The sequence below is a fragment of the Rhamphochromis longiceps genome, linkage group LG6 (genome assembly GCF_057381845.1).
Source record: "Rhamphochromis longiceps isolate RC_006_pf linkage group LG6, R_longiceps_female_GT1.1, whole genome shotgun sequence".
Lineage (NCBI taxonomy): Eukaryota > Metazoa > Chordata > Actinopteri > Cichliformes > Cichlidae > Rhamphochromis > Rhamphochromis longiceps.
The window spans coordinates 36,037,571-36,058,042 of NC_140562.1; the positions used below are offsets into that span (position 1 = coordinate 36,037,571).

A 20,472-nucleotide genomic window follows, 5' to 3' on the forward strand; every position below is an offset into this window, starting at 1 on the left:
GCAAGGCATACATGGAACGCCATAACCAAGTGGCCGGCATAGTGTACAGGAACATCTGTGCCGAGTATAACCTAGAAGTCCCGAGGTCAAAATGGGAGATGCCCCCAAGGGTGGTGGAGAATGACCGAGCTAAGATCCTGTGGGACTTCCAGATACAGACGGACAAAATGGTGGTGGCTAACCAACCGGACATAGTGGTGGTAGACAAACAGAAGAAGACGGCCGTAGTGATCGATGTAGCGGTTCCGAATGACAGCAATATCAGGAAGAAGGAACACGAGAAGCTGGAGAAATACCAAGGGCTCAGAGAAGAGCTCGAGAGGATGTGGAGGGTGAAGGTAACGGTGGTCCCCGTGGTAATCGGAGCACTAGGTGCGGTGACTCCCAAGCTAGGCGAGTGGCTCCAGCAGATCCCGGGAATAACATCGGAGATCTCTGTCCAGAAGAGCGCAGTCCTGGGAACAGCTAAGATACTGCGCAGGACCCTCAAGCTCCCAGGCCTCTGGTAGAGGACCCGAGCTTGAAGGATAAACCGCCCGCAGGGGCGTGCTGGGTGTTTTTTTTATATATATATATAACAAGCACAGCAAAATATATCCCAATAATATCCCAATAGCTTGAATTAGACAGTTTGTTTAATAATTAAGCCTCATCCTACACTTTACCGGTGCCATGTTTTCAGAAACGCGGTATCTTCAAACAAACAGCAATACATACGCTTCGTCTACGTCACCGCTTTAGATGATTGACAGTGAACCGCAGCGAATCCGGTGTCTGTCCGTGTTTTGCATGAGCCAATGAGCGTCCGGGAGTCATTATTTGCGGAAGTTATTAAACTGCTAGCAACACTGTGGGTTTGAGCTACATCTTTAGGATAAATTGTCACGATGTCCGCTGTTAAAATTCACAGGAGACCTTTTAGGTGATGTTTGTAGTAGAAATGGGTCCACTTCATGTTGAGAAGTGTCCTAAAATGGCTTTGCTTTAATCCACGTGGATTTCGCGTGTCTGCCTGCCTTTCTGTACATGTACACACATTTGTAACCATTTCTTATAGCTTATATTCTATACCCTCGAGTTAGCGGTCGCTTGGCTACTTTTTATATTGGCCCCATGAGACGTAGCGAGGACACGGAGCAGCAGGTCAGGGAGTCAGAGGTCGACATGAACCCGCCGAAGCGGCTACGCACCACGGAAACACTGACAGGAGGCAAAGAGCGGGAGGTGGAGAAGAGCACTGTGGATGTGGTGGGTGATGATGACTCAATTTAATGTCGATATCGACATTAAGGAGAGTAAAAGTTATAAAAAGTGATATGGCCAGTATTACCACCCTAAATAGTTTGTTTACTGAGCATACAGGCTTTATCCTCGTCTCTATTTCGGTGGTGTGGCATTTACTTGCGGTTTTAATTTGTTAAGAGCAAACTAATAGAGCAACAGGCTTGTCTTCTAGAGATACAGGGCTTGAAACGTAAATATTTGCTATAGTTATTTTAGGGAAACCATTACAGATCCTAATAATGAAAGTGGCATCTGTTGGGCTACACCAGTCAGCCACAGTATTTAAACAGTAGATGGACAGATGAATAAAATAACCACATATTACAGTGTAATGCACTCGGAAACATTGAGTGCTGGTATTTATGTGACTCTCACTTTGACACCCACACAAATGTTGTTGCAAACCAAGCACTCCCCAACATCAACGGCCTCCAATTCAGCACAGGGCACCTAATGACAAGATGGAAAAAGCAAAACAAAACTGTTCCATTAAAAATGAAAAAGTCCCTAAATTATTTGCCCAGTTTCTTACCCCATGAAAGATTGACATGAAGTCTGTAAAACAAGCCAGATTGATGGAGATCCCACCCCAGAAATCCAGGACCCACTGCCAAATTATCAGCACCAAGTACCACTGAATACCCCCACATGTCTCAAGTCTATACCTTAGTTGTGTCAGTTATTTTGGCAGCTGTAACAGGTTCAGTATAATATTAGAAAGCTGCTTGATTGGTCTGAACCAAGTTGTGCCTAATATACTGGAAACGTTGTACATATAGACACTGGCAATTTCAACTTACTTACTATATAGGAGTTTGACTTTTGTTATTTCCATGCCCTTTTGATTAAAGAAGTGCTACAGTTGCAATTTTACTCATTTTCAAGATCACTTCCCTCCTGCACTTCCAGTTTATACCATCCTGCTTGATTGTTGTTTTTGTGGTTGCCAAAGCAGCAGTTGAACTGAGTGTAAACTTTCTATTTGTGTCTTCTTTACTCAGAGTATTGTCATGCCAGTGTATAATGCATCATGCTGGCTGGATGAATGTCTGCAGGCCATATTGGTCCAAGATTTCTCTGGATCCATGGAGCTGTCGGTGTTTGATGACGCAAGCACCGTAGGTTTTGTAGGCATATTTACACAAGTGAAAGAATACATTGTCTCATAGTTTGAGACATCACTTAACTCTTATGCATGTGCGTGTCTTTTAGGATGACTCGAAAAAAGTGGTGGAAGGTTGGAGGGAGAGGCTAGAGGCAAAGGGCATCTCAGTGGTGATCTCTGGTCACAACTCTGAACAACCTAAAGGAGGTCAGTAACTTTTGGGATATGATCAGCAGTCAGTCCACGCTCCCAATCAAATTATGTGACCTTTATTTTGTAGTTGAACATGAAGGCCTTAATGCTAGTAGATGCTCATAATTCCCGTAACATCTTCCCAGTTGTTCCTATCACCATTTGTGGCAGCTAATGATATCAAATGAAAGCCATTGTTACATTCCCCAGAATAAACCACGTCTGAGGTGAGTACTGACAAGTTTCTGGGGAGAAATGGAAAGTATGTGAAAGAAGGGGGATTTATTTACATGTAAAATCAGTTTATATGAACATGGTTGACATAAAGACCAGCCATGCAGCAGCCCTTATGCTGAAACAACCAAAAACAAAGGCAAAAGTTCAACCAAACACAATCTCCAAAGAACGGTGAAAGCTACTGAGCTCATTAACAAGAAGGCAGCTTGAATGCTGCCAAATTGGCCTACTGGCAGTAAATGAGCCATTTCTAACAGTCTTTATACTCTGGGCCCTGCTGATCAGTAGTGGGATCAGCTGCACTGAATCTGCACGTTCAGCATTTCACGAGGGTTACTGGGTTGAACAAAATGTTTCATTGAAATTGTGTCCAACAGGCTTTGAAGTACTTTTACTTTGTTTGGTGACTGTCAGAAGCGTTACACAGTTGGTAGCGAGGTCTGTATACAGCCCACTGTATTAAAATAAGCAGTTCAGACAATAAGTCAGTTTCCATTGGTGCAACAGCTTATCAGGGGCCGTTTAAGATCTGGTCCTTAAAATCTTCCACTCTGTGATGAGTGTTGGACTTACTCTTGTGAATGCTTAATTAAGGAGAAGTGCAGAAATACAGTGCAACCTTTAAGAGACTTTTTTTTCCGTGACTGAAACAGGAACTGGTACTCTGCAGCAATTTATACTGATTTCAGATGGATGTGTTAAGTTCATGTCTCTTACTTATTTGTAGAATGTGCATTGTAACGTAGTGCAACACATTTCAATGCGCTACAATTTGCAGTACATTTGAAAGCCCTCAAGCTAGCAGAAATGTAATAAATGAGCCTTTACTTAAGCGCTTACACACCGGCAGCGCTTTTTCATGTTGTCTGGTTTGACAGTTCATTAAGAATCCAAGCACACATTTAACTGTCTCACAAAGACATATTTAAAACCGTAAGAACAAATAAGCATGAAATGTTCTTTTGTCTTTCAGTGGGATATGCAAAGAATAAGGCCATATGTCAGAGTCGTGGGCAATACTTGTGCTTTCAGGATGCGGTGGGTGTGACCAAGTGTGCTTCATATCTTTCATAACACATACAATAGTATGTCCAAAATAATGAAATCATACCGGGGTGTTCAGTTATCCAGAAAATACATGCAAACACAGATCTCAGCAGTCAAGTTACCGACTGATGGGCTAAACATGAACATGAAAGAGAAGTTTAAGTTAGATTAGGATAGCTCTGTTTTTGACACAGTGCTTTGTAGCTGCTTATCTGAAACACTCACCTGACACACTCATCTGACACAGCCAAAAATGAAAGCTCCAAACATCTGACAATCTTCCAACCTCTGATCGCCTCTGGCTATATTTGTTCTTATCTTTCGGAGTCGCATCATATCAACTTGGCTGTTTTCTGCTAACTTTTCACAGAAAACACTCAGTGCCTATGAGATTGGTTTATCTGAAAGCAGTCAACTAGTTCTGTTTATTCTTGTGACTCTTTTTCTGGTAATGCTGATATACTGATATATTTTACCCTCTTAAACTTTAAATACAGCCTTTATCTCAACCACGCTATGAAGATAAACTCTTGTTCTGTGTACATCAAGTTTTTTGCCTATTTTCTATCTATCATTGCAGTTAGACAGACCCTCCGAGATTATTAAAAAATTGTTTTTTATGTTAAAATGCTAAAATTGTCAAAACTAACAATAGAAAATTCAACCTAAACCATTTTGACCAAGCTCTAATATAGTTCATTAAGTGCAAATGAAAAAGAATTGTGTGTATTGTCCATTTGTTGTCACATGTTATTGGCATAGACATTTAAAATAATTATTTTCTTAACTTTAGGATGACATTATGTTGCCCCAAAGAATTCGTCTGCAGTATGAGGCGTCCGTCTTGCACAAAAACACTGTAAGTTCTCTCTTAAGCGTTTGCTTAATCACTTCCTTCCCTGTCTTTTCTTCTCACTTCTCTTCCTCCTCCTCTCTACCTTTCCCTCTGACTATCAGTGTTAAAATGAAAACAACAACAACAAAAAAGATATTGTTTGTAAGAGTGAGCATGTGCATGCGTGCGCGTGCTGCTGTACAGTTGGCATGTAGAACAGAGTGAGTATCCGGTGTTGATGCTTTCTTTGACCTGGCAGGTCAGGGGTTATAGGTCATGTGTGTGTGGAAAATAAGGGCGACAGCATAGAGACAGCAGGCTTGCTGTCCTCCATAAACAGCCTGCCTGGTTCTGTTCCAACTGTAATTTTTTTATAGTTGTAGGTGAAAAAATGGGACCCGTATTTTGTTTTTCAGTTTTCTATAATCTCTCTTTATGTATCCTCTGATTCTGATGTAATTCTTTCTTTCCTTTTTTTGCTTGAATATGTCTCATAGGAAACACGATATGAAGCAGTAGTTTGCATTATTTGGGTGAAATGTATTAGAACTTTTAGATGACTTATTAGTTATTCTGCCAATAATATCTTAGTTTTTTTATTATCTGAAATAAAAAAATATGTTAAACAATTCTATTAAACTTCAAAATCAAGTTAATATTTCAAACTCAGCCTTCAATCTGAAGCATAATTACTCAAATCGTTGGAAATTTGTGCAGCTCGATTTACAAAAAAAACAAACACAGAAGCTCTCTGATACAGAATTTTGTCTAAAATGATTGAAAATGTTTTGGGTGGTTCTTGGAGTGAAATTTTTTATTTTACTCACAAAGTTGTGTATGTGTGTTTCCATGATAGCTGATTGGCTGCAGAGTCCAGCGAGTACCGGAAGGATCTACAGAGCGTTACACTCGCTGGATCAACACACTCAGTCAGGACCAGCTCATCACACAGGTAAATGAATGCAGCTTAGCGGAGCATGTTTTGATTGCCGACTAATGTGTTTTCGCATGCATATGTGAATGCGTGAGGTCACGTGACAGGCAGCTACTAGGTCAGTTTGAAACAGGATACATACCTGCTGTACGCAGTTTCCACGGAAATGTGTTTGTGGAGTGGAGAGAGGATGCTGCATCACTCCTGACCTCTCTGTCTATCACAATCCCAGCAGAGGAAACAGACCCCAGTGTCAGCTGTCTGCTGAGGGCAGCCTGTAGTGGAAGCTGGTAAAAGTTTTGAGCTTTGTGTAGAAAGCCTTGTGCAGCTACCAAATCATCATACACAAGCACTTTAGTTTTATTATACTGTAAAGCTGTCTGAAAAATTGAGTACATCATTTAAAAAAAATAAGAAAAAATAAGAAAACAGGTAGCTCACTACTCAATAAACCTACAAGCTTCAAACTGTTTCTGTGCTCCTTGTTATATTTCATACATTGACGGCATCTGCAGTCATGCCAAAGGACTCGTTATATATATGAACCCTGTGATTCAGTAGCTTGTAGAGCCACCTTTTTAAGCAATATCTTGAAGTAATTGGTTTCTGTATGACTTCATCGTTTTCTCACATCATTCTGGAGGAGTTTTGGTCCACTTGTCATTACAGCGTTGCTTCAGTTCATTGAGGTTTGTGGGCATTTGCTTATGCACGGCTCTCTTGAGGTCTTGCCACAGCCTTTCAATCAAGCTGAGGTTGGGACTTTGACTGCGCCATTGCAGCACGTTGCTTCTTCTTGGCTGCTGTGTTTGGGATCATTGTCCTGTTGCGTGACCCAATTTGGGCCAAGCTTTAGCTGTTGGATGGATAGTCTTACATTTAGCTCTAGAATACTTTGGTATACAAAGACTTTATGGTCTACTCAAGGTGCCCGCGCCCTGTGGTTGCAAAACAAGCCCAGGTCATCATCCCTCCACCAGGGTGCATGTCAGTAGGTATGAGATGTTTGTGCAGATATACTATATTAGGTTTTCATCAAATCTGACACTGTGCATTATGAATAAAATCTCCATTATTCTATTAGTATTGTGGACTCTTCTACCGTGCTCTTTTTAGAGGGATATAAGCCAAATAAGCCATGTTTGTTCAGTCTTTTTCTAATTGTCCTATGATGACAGTAACATGTAAGTTCCAAATTCATTGGTAAAGGGCTCCATAAAGACATAAAAGGTAATGGTGTTAAACATTCTTGACCTAAGTGCTGACTACATTAATGAAATTATGATTTCTGTCATAGATGGGAAGCCATAAGGTAACCAGTGAATACACCCTGATAGATGCATAACAGATGCACAAGCTGTTGGCCCTGGCAAGAGGAACTATGAACTAATCATGAGCCATACTAATCACTCAAAGCCATGAAAGCATTTGGTCACTTGACCAGCTTGGCTACGTTTTTGCTGTAATTTATGACTTTATGCTTGTACTCATAATCAAATATAGTGGGCAAGATTTGAGAGTTGTGTCCACTTGTGTTTGCCATACAAGCGCTCTAAATAGGCAAATTCCAATACTTATTCACACTATAAGTATTGGAACATTTTTTTAGAATTTCTTTGACGATGTGATCAAGTGAAAATATTTACCCAGTGCGTTTTTAAAAAGTTACATTATTCACGAAGTAATAAAAAAAAACAGTGATATAAAAGTAAAACCCCTGGAAGTATGTCTGTTTTTGAAGAGATGGAAGTCTGCTGTTTCTGACTTAACAAAACACGCTGTCACTAAGGATACAAGACAACCTGGACTGGCTCACTCTCCCTAACACACACACACACACACACACACACACACACACACACACACACACACACACACACACACACACACACACACACACACACACACACACACAAGGTCTGCATAACTCCTTAGCAGACATTCCAGGATATTTATATGATATTAAGTTTCATGGAGCATGAGAATGAGATCATACATTGATTCTGCAGTCTTAAAAGCCGCTCCTTTTCCTTTTCCTTCCCCTTCTCTTTCTTGACTCTATCTGCCTTTGCTTTTACTTTCTTGACAAAGAAACTGGACTTAACCGAGTTAAACTTTAAAATTTACATTGAGCACTGCTTCTTTTACTCTAACATTCATCTGTAGGGCATTAGATATGGTTGTCTAAAATGTTCTCTACCCCTCTGATTACTCACGTTCACCCTAATGCTCTCAGTCTTTCCCAGAACTTGGTCTCTTATTCATGCTTTTGGCCACAGCTTACATCTGCAAAATGTTGCAATATTACTACAGAAAGGCAAAGAGATGCACGTAGGCGGACACACACACATGCACACACACTCATACACTCCAGATTCTGTCCAGCTGTTCAACTGCCTGGATCCAGATGTTTTGCACAATTATTTTCATCTGTGATGCATTTCTGTTACGCAGTAGTATTTCCACTTCAACCATGAACAATCACACAAATACAAATGCATATGCACACAGTGTGTAAGACAGAGTGATGTAGTGGGAGAGGGAAGTAGGACCACCTGAAATGACCTTTAGATTCAATATGCAAAAATATTACTGTTACAAAATGCACACAGAGATGAGGAACAAGCAGGGGTGGGGAACTGAGAGGGGGCTGGGTGCTGGTGTAACAAATGAGATGGGGGCCTGCATCTGTAAAAAGAGAAAGAAATATAGTGGACATAATCCGATCCTGATGTATTAAAAGAGTTTTGCGGTCAGAGAAACGAGGAGAAGCCAAAACAAACTCATTAGTCAAAGAATCATATGCGAGAGGATGGAAATGTGTATCCTTCCCCTGCACACTTCAGGAAGCACACACACTGCTTTAAGAAAGCACATGTGGCTGCACTCTAACCTATTTTGTTTTCAGGAATAGAACTAAACTTCTCCTGAGTGCAGCTTGTTGCTTAAATACTATTGCGAAATTTTTCAGAGCCAGTAGCTTCAAAATCCATCCAGTAAAGTTCGCACAATGTGAAATAACAGAAATAGTATAAGAAAATAAAAACATAGTAATTAATAACCTTTATTTACTGAAAGTGGCACAAGAAAAAACTTTTTTAAAAATGTGTTGACGTTGCCTGTGCTCCTCCTGGCACCCTGTGAGCTAAAGGTAAGAACGTGTAAAACCAGATGCATTAGATACATTCTTGAATAAAAATGTGCATGAAAACTTTTTCAAATGAATCTCAAGCACAGCAACACAAACAATTAATTTAAGTTGGACGGTGTGTAGCTAATATGACACTGTATATTGTCTCTTTATTAGGTTATTGACCAGAATATACTCCTACAGATCTGCCACAAACTGAAAATTTATGAAATTCTAACAGTTTGTCGGTTTCAGGTGTACACCTCCCATGGGCCCAGTGTTGTCATGCCAACATGGTTCTGCTCACGGGAATGGTATCAGAAAGTTGGGCCGTTTGATGAGGGAGGCAAGGTAAGCATTCCTATTACTCAAACTGACTCTCTGAGGTGTTCACAAACCCACTTTGTTGCTCTTGTCGACTCACCAAATGTCAGAAATAATAGTGATCGGTCACCTCTATACACCTGACCTGTCACTTCTTGAATGTATGAATTGGTTGTGGATGTCAGAAAGAATTACCCAGATGGAAAGGTGTGGAAACGGAGGAGTTTTCAGACACTGTTCGAGCAGCTGATAAGAACATCCTTTAAAGCATTCGACTTCTCACCCCTACTCATATCAGCTGTTTTCACACATGAAAACTAGGAAATTCTGTGAAAATCCAACTGAAACCTTGCCTGACGTTTTCCTTTCTCACATCTAGCACACTGCTAAAAACACAATTGTTAAATGTTCTCACTATCAAAAATACATTTGATATCTGATATATAAGCCCAAATCCAAGAAAGCTGGGACGCTGTGGAAAATGCTAATAAAAACAGAAGGGAATGATTTGCAAATCCCGTAAATCCATATTTTATTCATTATAGAACACTGAAAATATATCATGTCATTTTACTGTTCCATGAAAAAGTGAGCATAACAACACAAAAGGTTAGGACAGGGTTTACGAAAGGCTTGAAAAGTAAGTGTTGCTAAAAATCATGAAACTACAAACAGGACAGACAACACCCAGGACTGTTAACCAGCTGGAGTCTTATATCAGATAAGAGTGCAACACGTTAATCTCCCAAACATCCAGCAACTGGTCTACTCCTTATTTGTGGACTGTTGTTAAAAGAAGAAAGGAACCCTTAATGTTAGCATTTAAATGTTGCTATATTGGATTTTTGGAATCAGAATTTACAAGATTCAGACTAGAAGGTAGTGTGGCAAGTTATCAGCTAGCACTTCCAACATGGACTAGATGGTCTTTATTTAGCCGCATACCAAGTCATCTTATTTGTCAGACAATTCAGTTTAAAAAGCACCAAATATTCAGGAGGTTCAGTTTAGTGACTCGGATTAGTGGAGGTAAGGCCTAGCTGCAGCTCTCTGTGTTTGGGCATATGTCATATCATACCATAATTCTTCTTCTCTGTCTCCAGGGAGTCCCAGAGGATCTTCTCTTTTTTTACCAGAGTCTTCGTCATGGTGGGGGTCTGTTCCGGGTTGACCAGTGCCTGCTGATATATCGTTATCATGAGAAAGCAGCCACTCACTCCGTAACTGAGTCAGTCCAACCATCATTCCTCTTCAGCTGCATTCACACACACATACTTGGACATGGTGTTGATCCTCCACCTACTCACAGCTGCCCACTGGCATCCCAGATTTTCTCAGAGCTCACACACAGATATACTCACACACATACACAGACACGTGTTTTAGTAAGCTTGAGTTTGTGGAATTTCAGTCACTTTCCCAGCGTATGAATCAGGAATTTCTATGCGTTTTCTTCTCTCTGTGGAATGCTCAGTATCTGTCCAGTGGTGCTGGGAGGGAATCGGATTGCGTTGTGAACAGAAATGTTTGACATATTGCGTAGCGTTGTGTGTGCGCGCGTGCACGCGTGTGTGTGAGCACGTGTGCATTCCTGCTGTTGCCTGTGCATCAGCATGCAGTCTCTGCAGGTGTGTGGGTCTGTCTCTAAATCTAAAACACACCAAAGAAAAAGATCTTTCCTGCCTTCTCTCCACTCACACTGCCTAACCTTTCATCCCTTCTTTCCTGTTATCCCACCTTCCTTCCCTCTTTCCTTCCTTTCTCCCTTGCGTCTAACCAGTGCTCGTATATCTGCCCGTGTTGACGCACTCCTTCACCAATCATCCTCCTCTGTCTTCATCTATCATCTATTTTTGGAGATCTATTTCAAGCTAGCTGCCTTCCACTGTCCCCTACTTCTTATAACCCCTTCCCATGTACTGCCTACTTACTTCCTCTCTTTAGTGAAATGAAACCATTATCTTATTTTTGTCTATTTACGTCGATCTTGCTCATGCATGTAATTGTAGATGTGCTAAATGTGAGGTGTCAAGTCTTTTAAAAGATACTGCCAAAAAGTAACTGAGTTGGGAGGCTTACTTACACAGAAATGCACTGTTTGTAAAAGAGATGAAAAGGTTTGTGTGTAGTTAATCTCTACCATATTGCTGCCCTGCCTTAGAATCAAAGCCTGTATAGAGAATGCATAATAACCAAGGAATCTGGAGACCACCCGAGCTCCACGATGATGGTGGAATCGGGTTTGCTTGCCATATGAGGCCCAGTGCTTAAAAAAGTAAGAAGTTCGCATCAAGAGATGAGAGTGAAGCACTTTCTGAGAATGTCTGCTTGATTTCTCATTATTAGTGCCTTTGTTTTAAAATGTGAGTAGAAGGGGGTTAAGCTTGTAAACATAGACAGATTTAATCTTGAGGGTGTGTGTGTGAGAGAGAGAGAGAACCCTGTACACAGTTGTGCAGAGGTTACAGGAAGTCAAACTAATTTACATGCATACAATTTTCCATCTACTTAAAGCAACAGATCACAACTTAATAAATGTAGTACTTGCCGCTTTGTAAAGGTATGACACCGAAAGGATGGTTTAAATTTGTAGCTTTAGCTTTCATTTGTATTCACTGATCATTTACAATAGAGCACAACTAAGTTAGGCTGTCTCAATCAGACCGGTTGTAAACAAACTGACCAACATTTCATCAGCTGCTTTTTTTTCGATCGGTCATTGGAAGCTCTGTTTTGTACCCTTACACTTGCTCCTCCTCTAATCCCAGAGCTTTTGCAGTCAGTGTAAATGACGACTGCTCAACTTAAATCTAATTTTTGGGGAAGTGGATGAAGGGATTCAGATCTGGCGAGAAGGGTAGGTAATAAGAGAAGGGGGAAACAAGTGGTTTTGATGTATTTTGACTACAGCACATGTTACAGTTCACCAATGGTAAATATTCTTCCTCAGCCACTTTAAGGAGTTACAGTAGAAGTCTTTGTTTTTTTTTGTGGGAGATTAATTGAATCTAGGAAAGTCAAATACACAACAAACATACTCGTAGAGTCTTTTACTGAAAGCTGTTGTTTAGTCCTTAGCTCATAGCCTAAGAGCCAGCTCATGTCACTAGTAGTGACTTATAATGTGAAAGTTTGCTCATTTTGACTCAGTAGGTGATACTTGCTCTTTGAGCCTCAGTGTGAAATCGCAAGTACAAGTGGTCAGAGTGGGACTTCCAGAGAGAAATCTCTAAAAAACAAACAAAAAAACCCCAGAAACTGTTAAACGGGTTCAGAGGGGAGCTTCTCCCAAGACCTTCAGCTTCCTTGAAAGTGTTCAACCTGCTGCTTAGATTCAACTGCTTCTTTCCCCACACTAAATAAAAAGAATCTCGGAGTTGTACCAGTGACAGTCTGATTAATTTAGACTTCTCTGGCCACTCTGTTCACAGAGAGACTATTTGGAAGCTGCGAGTAGACTTCCTGCAGGAGAGAGTTCTCAGCCAATGGGAGAGCTTCACCATATGGAACGCTGGTAAACAAGGCCGAAAGCTGTACCGATCGCTTAGCCCAGCCAATCAGAAGAAAGTATGTTGCCTTCAGATGGAAATAACCAGCCAAATCAACCTGCTTCCTGTGTCTCAGTAGATACAGATAATGAAAAAAGTTGTGAAATGCGTGTTTGAAATTAGTGTCATTCTGTTATTTTAGGTCAAGGCTTTCTGTGATGTGGATGAGAACAAGATCCAGAAAGGCTTCTATACATACGAGGAGTCCAAGGTGAGATCATATTTGTTACATTAAACAGGTCTCCAAGATGGCTTTATTCCAGTGATTTATTTTTTATTAACCTCTCTCGTGTTCCCGTATCTTTCTAGGAAAGGCCTAAGCCAAAGATTCAAGTTCTGCATTACAAAAACGCCTCCGCTCCTTTCATCATCTGTGTCAAACTGGTGAGCAAAAAGCATGTTTGTGTGTTGTATGTTTGCTGTTTCTGACCATCTGTTCCTCAGGTCTGTAATCTATGTTAACAACATAATGATGAAGGGCGTGTGCCCACTGCACGACATAACACACACAAACACAGGAGAGGCTGTCAGGAAATGGGTAGAGACAGCAGCCTGATCTTTGATCACACGATGCTTGTACAAACATTACATGTTTTTGCCACTATTGTGTTTGCATATAACACATCATGGTTTGCATTTTATGCTCCAGATCGTGGCAGTACACATAGGCTTTACCTAGAACAATGGCAGTTTCTTTTTATTCATTGGTTTTCAGTATGTAATGACACACACATCCATTGTGGCAGTTAAATCACGTAATATCTATTTATCACACAGCCAAATTCAGATTCAAATCTATGGTGACCCCCACCCCACCCCACCTCAGGGGTCTACTAATTGCTCAATTATGGGAATTGGGAGAAGTAATCAGAGTCGGAGGAGATGGAGACCTGGACCCAATCATTCTCTCTCTTGTTCTCTATGACATCCACATAAACAAACACCTGGACTCAATCACACTGGGTTTACACCCAGGTGTCAAATATTTATTATCAGCAAATATATTGATTTCAACTTTTCTCAAAGACTCTGGTTCAACCTAAATTCCTTTAGTTTAGTCAAACATTTATTGTTGTATTTCTTTTGGCTTAAAGCCGAGGGAGTCTATCATGTTTTTCTATCATTGGTCAAATTCCATAAGGACCTTTTAGCATTTTGTAATTCAAGTAGCCTCAAAAACAAGACTTCTGCAACTCCTCTTGGATCTGTTCAGGATTTTGAAAATTTGGCCCTTGATAGGAGAGTTTGGTATTCACAAGAGACGGGATGTTCCAAAAAACTGTTGTTCAAATCAGGCATTCCTTCATATAAAGGAATGCCTGATTGAGTGGCAGAAAATCCTGCAGGAAAATTTGATATTCCAACATTAGCAACAGCTGCCTGCACTGGAAAACAAAAGAAAAAAAAGGAGTAAATCTATCAAAACAAGAGTGTCAAAGATGGTCTGATAAGTGCAATAAATGTGCTAATATCAGCATTTCAGAAACATTTCTACTGTATCAGCTTCAAAATGCACATCGAGCATGTCATTCTTTTCTTGCATAGTTAGTCTGTTAACCTTACTTTCACATGCAATCAAAGGTAACAGCTAGCTATGTAAAAAGCTCAATGACACAGTGACACTCCCCCCTCCCCCCAGTTTAAAGACAAAGCTGCAGGAAAAGGTTGTTTTCTCACTATTTATTTCCTTTTCCTTCTTGCTTGCTGCTGCTTTAAGTAAGAAATACCAAGTCAAAAGAATTCTGAAGTCCACAAACCCTGATGGCTGATTAGTCCACACTTGAAAGAAAATGATGATGTTTGTGAATGAAAGTTGTGTTGTAGAAACTGTGGCCTGCCATGATGTTTTCTGTTAATGTTCTTTCTCTCGTGGCATCTTTTCATTCGTAGGACATGACTGGAGGCAACCTGGAGGAAAATCTAAATTCTTTGCAGCTGAAGGAAGGAATAGATTATTACCACTTCAACTGACTGTTCAGGGAGATGGGGAAGACTGGAGGAGGCTTGCAGGTTAACAGGCAGTGGAATGCAGAGGAATACGTCACTTTCACATATATGCAAACTGAGAAGTAGGCAGGTAATAACAGGAAAAGAGTGAACACTGGAAATAAGTGCACATTTACAAAGATGAGGGTAGGAGATGGCTGTCGTGTATTTTAAGTCTTAAAATGGGTTAAATGCCATTTTTTGTAGTTTCACTTTGATATATCGGCTAATAAAGTCACAACAGGATATCCCAGCTCTGACTTTTTCTGACCCTCTCCTTAAGCATAGCACAAAGGTTTGTAAGGCTAATTCCACATTTCTTGCTGAGTGATGAGTAATGGTTGATACCAGACTCATATATTACAAAAAAGAAAATATAAAACCAAGTGAAATTTAACATAGCTTAATTTAACAACAATTACAGCCTAACACCTTTGAGTCTCCTCATCTTTAATACATACAAAAATGTACATAACAGGTCAAATGGAAACAAAACAATTTAGTGTCTTACAAAGGTGGGGACAGATTTACTAAACAGGCCAAGGTGTGGTTATTTTATTGATTTACAAAAAAGGCACTAAGTTCATTTCAATATCAAGCGCAAAAAATAAGACCTGATTTTTTTCAGAATTAAATAGCTGCGCAAGCAGTTACTGACATGTCGTAAACATTACTAAAATAGTTTGGATGCTTGATTTAAATATTCTCCTCCCTTTATTTTGTGCCTTGAGAAAGGAACTCCCTGAAATACGCATGCAACAGGTTTAGCTGTGATAATACACTAAGCTAAGCTGACTGACTGCTGACACGTTTATTATTATTTTAAATTAAAAAGCGTGTATATTTCCCAAAATGTTAAACTGACACTTTTAAAAGCAAAAAGTAACGATGAACTGAACCACAGCTGAAAGAGGCAGCACAAGGGAAGATATGAAATGATAGAAACAAATGTGAAGATCTGAAACCCTTGTACTTTACAGATGACTGTTCTATATCATGCAAGAGGACATTGCCAGTGTTCATTACTGAAGGAATAAAATATCACACAGTCTGTGTGAAGCCAGTTCGATAATTGCCAACCTGTATTCTTGAACTTGTAACTGAAGTTAAAGGGAAGTGCAGTCATGACAGAAAGTACAATTTATAAAGGGTGGGATGTTTTATGACTACATTTCTTAACAATTGTTCCCTGATGCAACTGTGTAAAATCAGATGCACGCACACATCTGCAAAGAATGTGCAAACACAGATTCAACTCACATTTGTTTTTCTTTCCCTGGGTCTCTTATGAAATCTAAAGAACAATAACCTCTTTAAGAAGGCACAATTTTGATACGTAAACACATAAAAAAAACATTTATGTTACCTCACAGAGTGAGGAGTTTTTCTGCCCAAAGGTAAACAGACCTATCCACACAAAATATCCCCCAATGTTTGCTGGTTTGGCGTCGTGGTTTGCATTACTGTAAATTTGGCCACAACAGTTTAAAGGGCAGCGATGGTTAAAAAAAACGGTCGTCATCCCTACCAAAGTTTTATTTTCGCTACCTTTGTTATCATAGGCACAAAGTGACACATAATCACTGCACCACATTAGTAGGTAGGATTGGATTTAGTGTTGGATAAATAGCAGGAGTGAGTCAGGTTTGAGGTGAAAGCCCCTTGCCTCTGCCACCCACACCGCACAGTGCTTTGTTTGGGCAGAGAAAAAAAGATTCACATCCACTTAGCCACTAGCTTCTATCTACACCCCCTCTTCCCTCTCTCCTTTAAACTCAAAAACTTAAAGGAACAGTACAACCAAAATCAGATTTACCCATTTTCCACCTCCACCCTGGAGTGCGTTTTATCCATCCAGATTGTTGTTTTCATGTCAGTTGCCCCGGCTGTAAAAATGTCTGTCTTTGATATAATAGAGCTAAATTAATGGAGTTAAATGGCACATTTTAGTGTGCTGGGCAGATTGTTGTGTCCACACCAATGACCTAGGTGATTAAAAAAATCCCGTAACACAGAATGATTTTTTGTAGGAATTATTTTCTTTCTACTGTCCATGTCCACCGAAAAAGGAGAGTGCAGCTAGCTGATATTACATCTCAGCTGAGTGTGGGACACCATTAATGCTTATGTCCTGCCGAGCTGTCGCCTACTTTTTGTAACAGGTGGATGTATGCTTTGTTCTGCAGATCGATAAACACAGCTGGTATAGTTTTTACAGTTTTGATCTCCATAAAAAAAAGTGCCATTTAGTTCTTTTATATTCAAGAGAGGGGTTAATGCGTCTGTAGCTGATTTCTCCAAACAGAGTGACTCACACCAAAGTAATGTAAAAAACCCAAAACAACAACAACAATGATTTGGAGGTGAATTTTCCCTTTAATCAACAAGGCTTTTCCAGAGAGAGACTTTGCATGTGATTTGGGGTTTTTTACATAAATGATTTGCCGTTTTGTTTAAGGTGGGGCATATTTGAAACGTAACATTTATCTGCTTCCGAATGCAACCCGTCATTCAAAGTATGTGCAGTCATAAAACTGTAATATTCTTTGGATGAATGAACACAAAATATTTGAGAACAAGCTGTTTAAGTAAGACCGCATCCTGTCTAAATAACGCACTTTTTAGCCAGTCTGCCCTCATGATGAAGCACTTGGTGGATGATCAGAGTGAGCTCTAATGGAGGATCTATGAAAGAGAGTAAACAGAGCTTTACTCAGTGTATACACTCTGGTGCTCTGCAGACATCAGACCTCATAATGCACACACACAAGCGGACCGAATGACCCCGACCCTGGAGCCTGCTTGCCCTCACTGGTCAAATAAATCTACGCGTGTGTAGAAGAAATACACACACGCATTCTTACACAGCTGCATGAGCTCTGGCAGTGCAGCTGATAAGAAAAAGAGATAAGAGAGTGGAGTGTTTGAATGAAGGGGGGTCACGGGTCAGAGACTGAGGGCTTTTTCATTCACCTGGAATGATACAGCATTCCTTTGTTTCGACATCTCCCTCCAGAAGAGGTTTTTGTGTCTGAAAAGGAGATGCACATGCATGCTGTGTAAAATGCTGCACTATAAAGAGAAAGCACACTGACTATTTGCAATAATTACCATCTGTTTTACCTTTGGAAGTGTTATGCAATAGCAGCGTATAATCAAATTAAAAGCAACTAACTGGGCGGTTCGATTTTTAATCGAATCTCTACGGAGCCACAAAAGGTCTTTGAACCTTATGATGAAGGCAAAGCAGCCTGTTTAACTATAAATACTTTGGCTCTTCATTTTCATTATTACAATGTCATGTTTTATGGCAATTATAGGCCTAAAATAACAAAAACTGATAGCTTTGTTAATTTTATCACCAAATAGGTCCTTTTCTACGATTCTTAAGCACCTACAGCACTTTATACAACATGCTTCATTCACCAGTGCACCTTTTTTTCTATGTCTAAATTCTCTCTAACTCAAATGAAGACTTCGGAGAGCAGCGTGGGGTTCAGTATCTTGCCCACGGATAGTTTGGCATGCAGACTGGAGCAGTCACAGATAAAACCACCATCCATCTGATCACTAAAAAACATGCTGTAACTCCTGAGCTACAACCACCAGCAAAACAGAACTACTGTGAAGTGGAAGGAAAAATATCTATTTGCATGTACATTCCTACTTTGAAATAGTAACTACAAAGCTGGTTGGGCTGGTCTGATTGGCCACACAGAAGCCCTTCCTTATGAGGTTTGCATGTTCTCGCTGTAGGTGTGTGGTGTTACATCAGGTACTCCAGCTTCCTCCCAGAGTTAAAAGACATGTTAGGTTAACTGGTTATTCTAATTTGGCCACTGATGTGAGGTATATGAAATGTTTCAAGTGTACAGAGTAAACCCCTTAACAAATGTATGGTCAAATGATCACCAAGGCCAGAAAATTGCTAGACATTTACAAGTCCTTAAAGCTAATACCCTTCCTCTCGACCTCCACACATCTGATTCCATTGCACTGTTCAAATCACGATTAAAAACCCACTTATTCAATCTTGCCTTTCCCTCTAGTTAATATTTATTTTATGATTTTATATCATGCACTTTTATGCTCATTTAAATTCTTGTTTGCTCTGTACCCGTTGCTTTCCTATGTATCAGTGACAGTTATCTGCTTGCATACTTAGTACTTGCTTTGGTCCTATTTCTATTATCCTCCTCCTATTCTCTATCTTACTTGTTAAGCACCTTGGCATACCCTTGGTTTTTAAGTGTGCTTTATAAATAAAGTTTATTATTATTATAATAGCTGAAATTTAATTTTTACTCTGACATGTACCATTAAGACCTCAGCATCATTAGCAGTGAAAGAAATCAGGCCACAAAATGTCAAATACTGATTTCCTCCATGATGTCTTTGGGATATGAAATCTATAGTCATGCAGTCTTGGACATGACTATCCAGAAATGGATAATCTTGTGCAAGACTATGCTGGCATTTCTGTGTATACATCCACAGTAGCTACTGCCATTAAGACACTGCAAAATTAATTGGATCGGGCACCAGGTGATAGGTGTAAACCAAGACAATTATGAAACATTTAAAAAATTTCAGAGTACCTCAGGTTACTGGCTGGTAATTAAACATTTACACTGCATTGAATGACTCGAGAAAGAAGAAAATTGTGTTTGTAGAAATTGTGTTTATTTATTTTTGATCAGTTGTAGTGATGACAATTCTGCTCAGCATATATGGTAAATGGCCTGCATTTGTATAGCGCTTTTCTAGTCCATAGGACCCCAAAGCGCTTTACACTACATTCAGTCATTCACCCATTCACACACACATTCACACACTGGCGATAGCAAGCTACATTGTAGCCACAGCTGCCCTGGGGCGCACTGACAGAGGCGAGGCTGCCGGACACAGGCGCCACCGGGCCCTCTGACCACCACCAGTAGGCAAACACGGGGTATAAACAGTATAAGAAAACAAATCATTACAGTCTACAGCGAAGTAGATGCTCAGCCCTAAAATCATATTCCTCACTTTCACTGTCTCACTGTCTTCCTTTGTAGGGAAGCATGAAGTGGTGTTTCATTGGCGTGGGCTCAGTGTTCCTTCCTTTTATTCAACAGCTACTGTCAAGCTGCCATGCGTAAATTAGTATTTCTTAATAACAAAAACAAACCAAAAAAGACTGAGAGAAAGGAAGTAAAGGCCACAAAGGTTGTAATGGGAGATAGAGCAATTGTGTGTTTGGCTCAGTGAGGAAGAAAAGTGTAGACAGACGTGGCGTTCCTCCTGTCAGTCTGCTTGAGAAGAGCCAGGTGACTGCAGGGGAGAAGGTCAGAGGTTCTGCTGCTCTGTAAATACTTCACATGGTGCAGGAGCATCTGAGGTCAAACAGCACATCAGAAAGAGTCCTCTGTGGTGGTGACAGGATTAAACTCGAGAGTCCCTGTGTAGGCAGTGTCTACCCCTATTTCAAACCTAAGGAGAGATGCATTTTAAGGATAAGCACTTGTTTACTGATTCATTAACAACGATAATTATATTGTAATACTTTGTATAAGCCCTTTCTGAGAGCGTTTATTCACAAAGTTGTTCACAAATCAATTCAAATACGAGTGCAAACATAATATGTGAGAGAAATATTTGTAAAGGCTTATAAGCAAACATCATACATATATAAATCCGCAAATACATTACCACGGTTACCTAAATCATTAAAGATCCCAACATTACCCTGGGAATCCCAACATAGAAATAACAGTAAACACTGCATCTAGACAGTGGCGCATGGAAATGATATGAACCTCTTGTGTATATAAGCTTATTCTAAATTTGTGGTTTAGAATTGTCCAAATA

At 40.1% G+C, this 20,472-nt stretch overlaps 1 protein-coding gene across 1 annotated transcript; it reads left to right on the plus strand.

The window, feature by feature from the left end:
- The first annotated feature begins 827 nt into the window (after positions 1-827).
- qtgal (queuosine-tRNA galactosyltransferase) lies at positions 828-18,925 on the plus strand. The gene is made up of 12 exons (XM_085410447.1): positions 828-1,248; positions 2,286-2,402; positions 2,497-2,596; positions 3,792-3,856; positions 4,659-4,724; positions 5,557-5,652; positions 9,020-9,115; positions 10,192-10,316; positions 12,520-12,655; positions 12,779-12,847; positions 12,946-13,020; positions 14,527-18,925. The coding sequence occupies exons 1-12, from the start codon at positions 1,114-1,116 to the stop codon at positions 14,605-14,607; spliced, it is 1,161 nt and encodes a 386-aa protein (XP_085266573.1). The 5' UTR covers positions 828-1,113; the 3' UTR covers positions 14,608-18,925.
- The last annotated feature ends 1,547 nt before the right edge of the window (positions 18,926-20,472 follow it).

What these genes read in the sequence shown, in the direction of transcription:
- qtgal (XM_085410447.1), top strand. Translation starts at nt 1,114, where the DNA reads ATGAGACGTAGCGAGGACACGGAGCAGCAGGTCAGGGAGTCAGAGGTC. An exon ending in CGTTTGATGAGGGAGGCAAG is followed by an intron (nt 9,116 to 10,191) that starts GTAAGCATTCCT and finishes CTCTGTCTCCAG; the next exon opens with GGAGTCCCAGAGGATCTTCT. An exon ending in TCATCATCTGTGTCAAACTG is followed by an intron (nt 13,021 to 14,526) that starts GTGAGCAAAAAG and finishes TTTCATTCGTAG; the next exon opens with GACATGACTGGAGGCAACCT.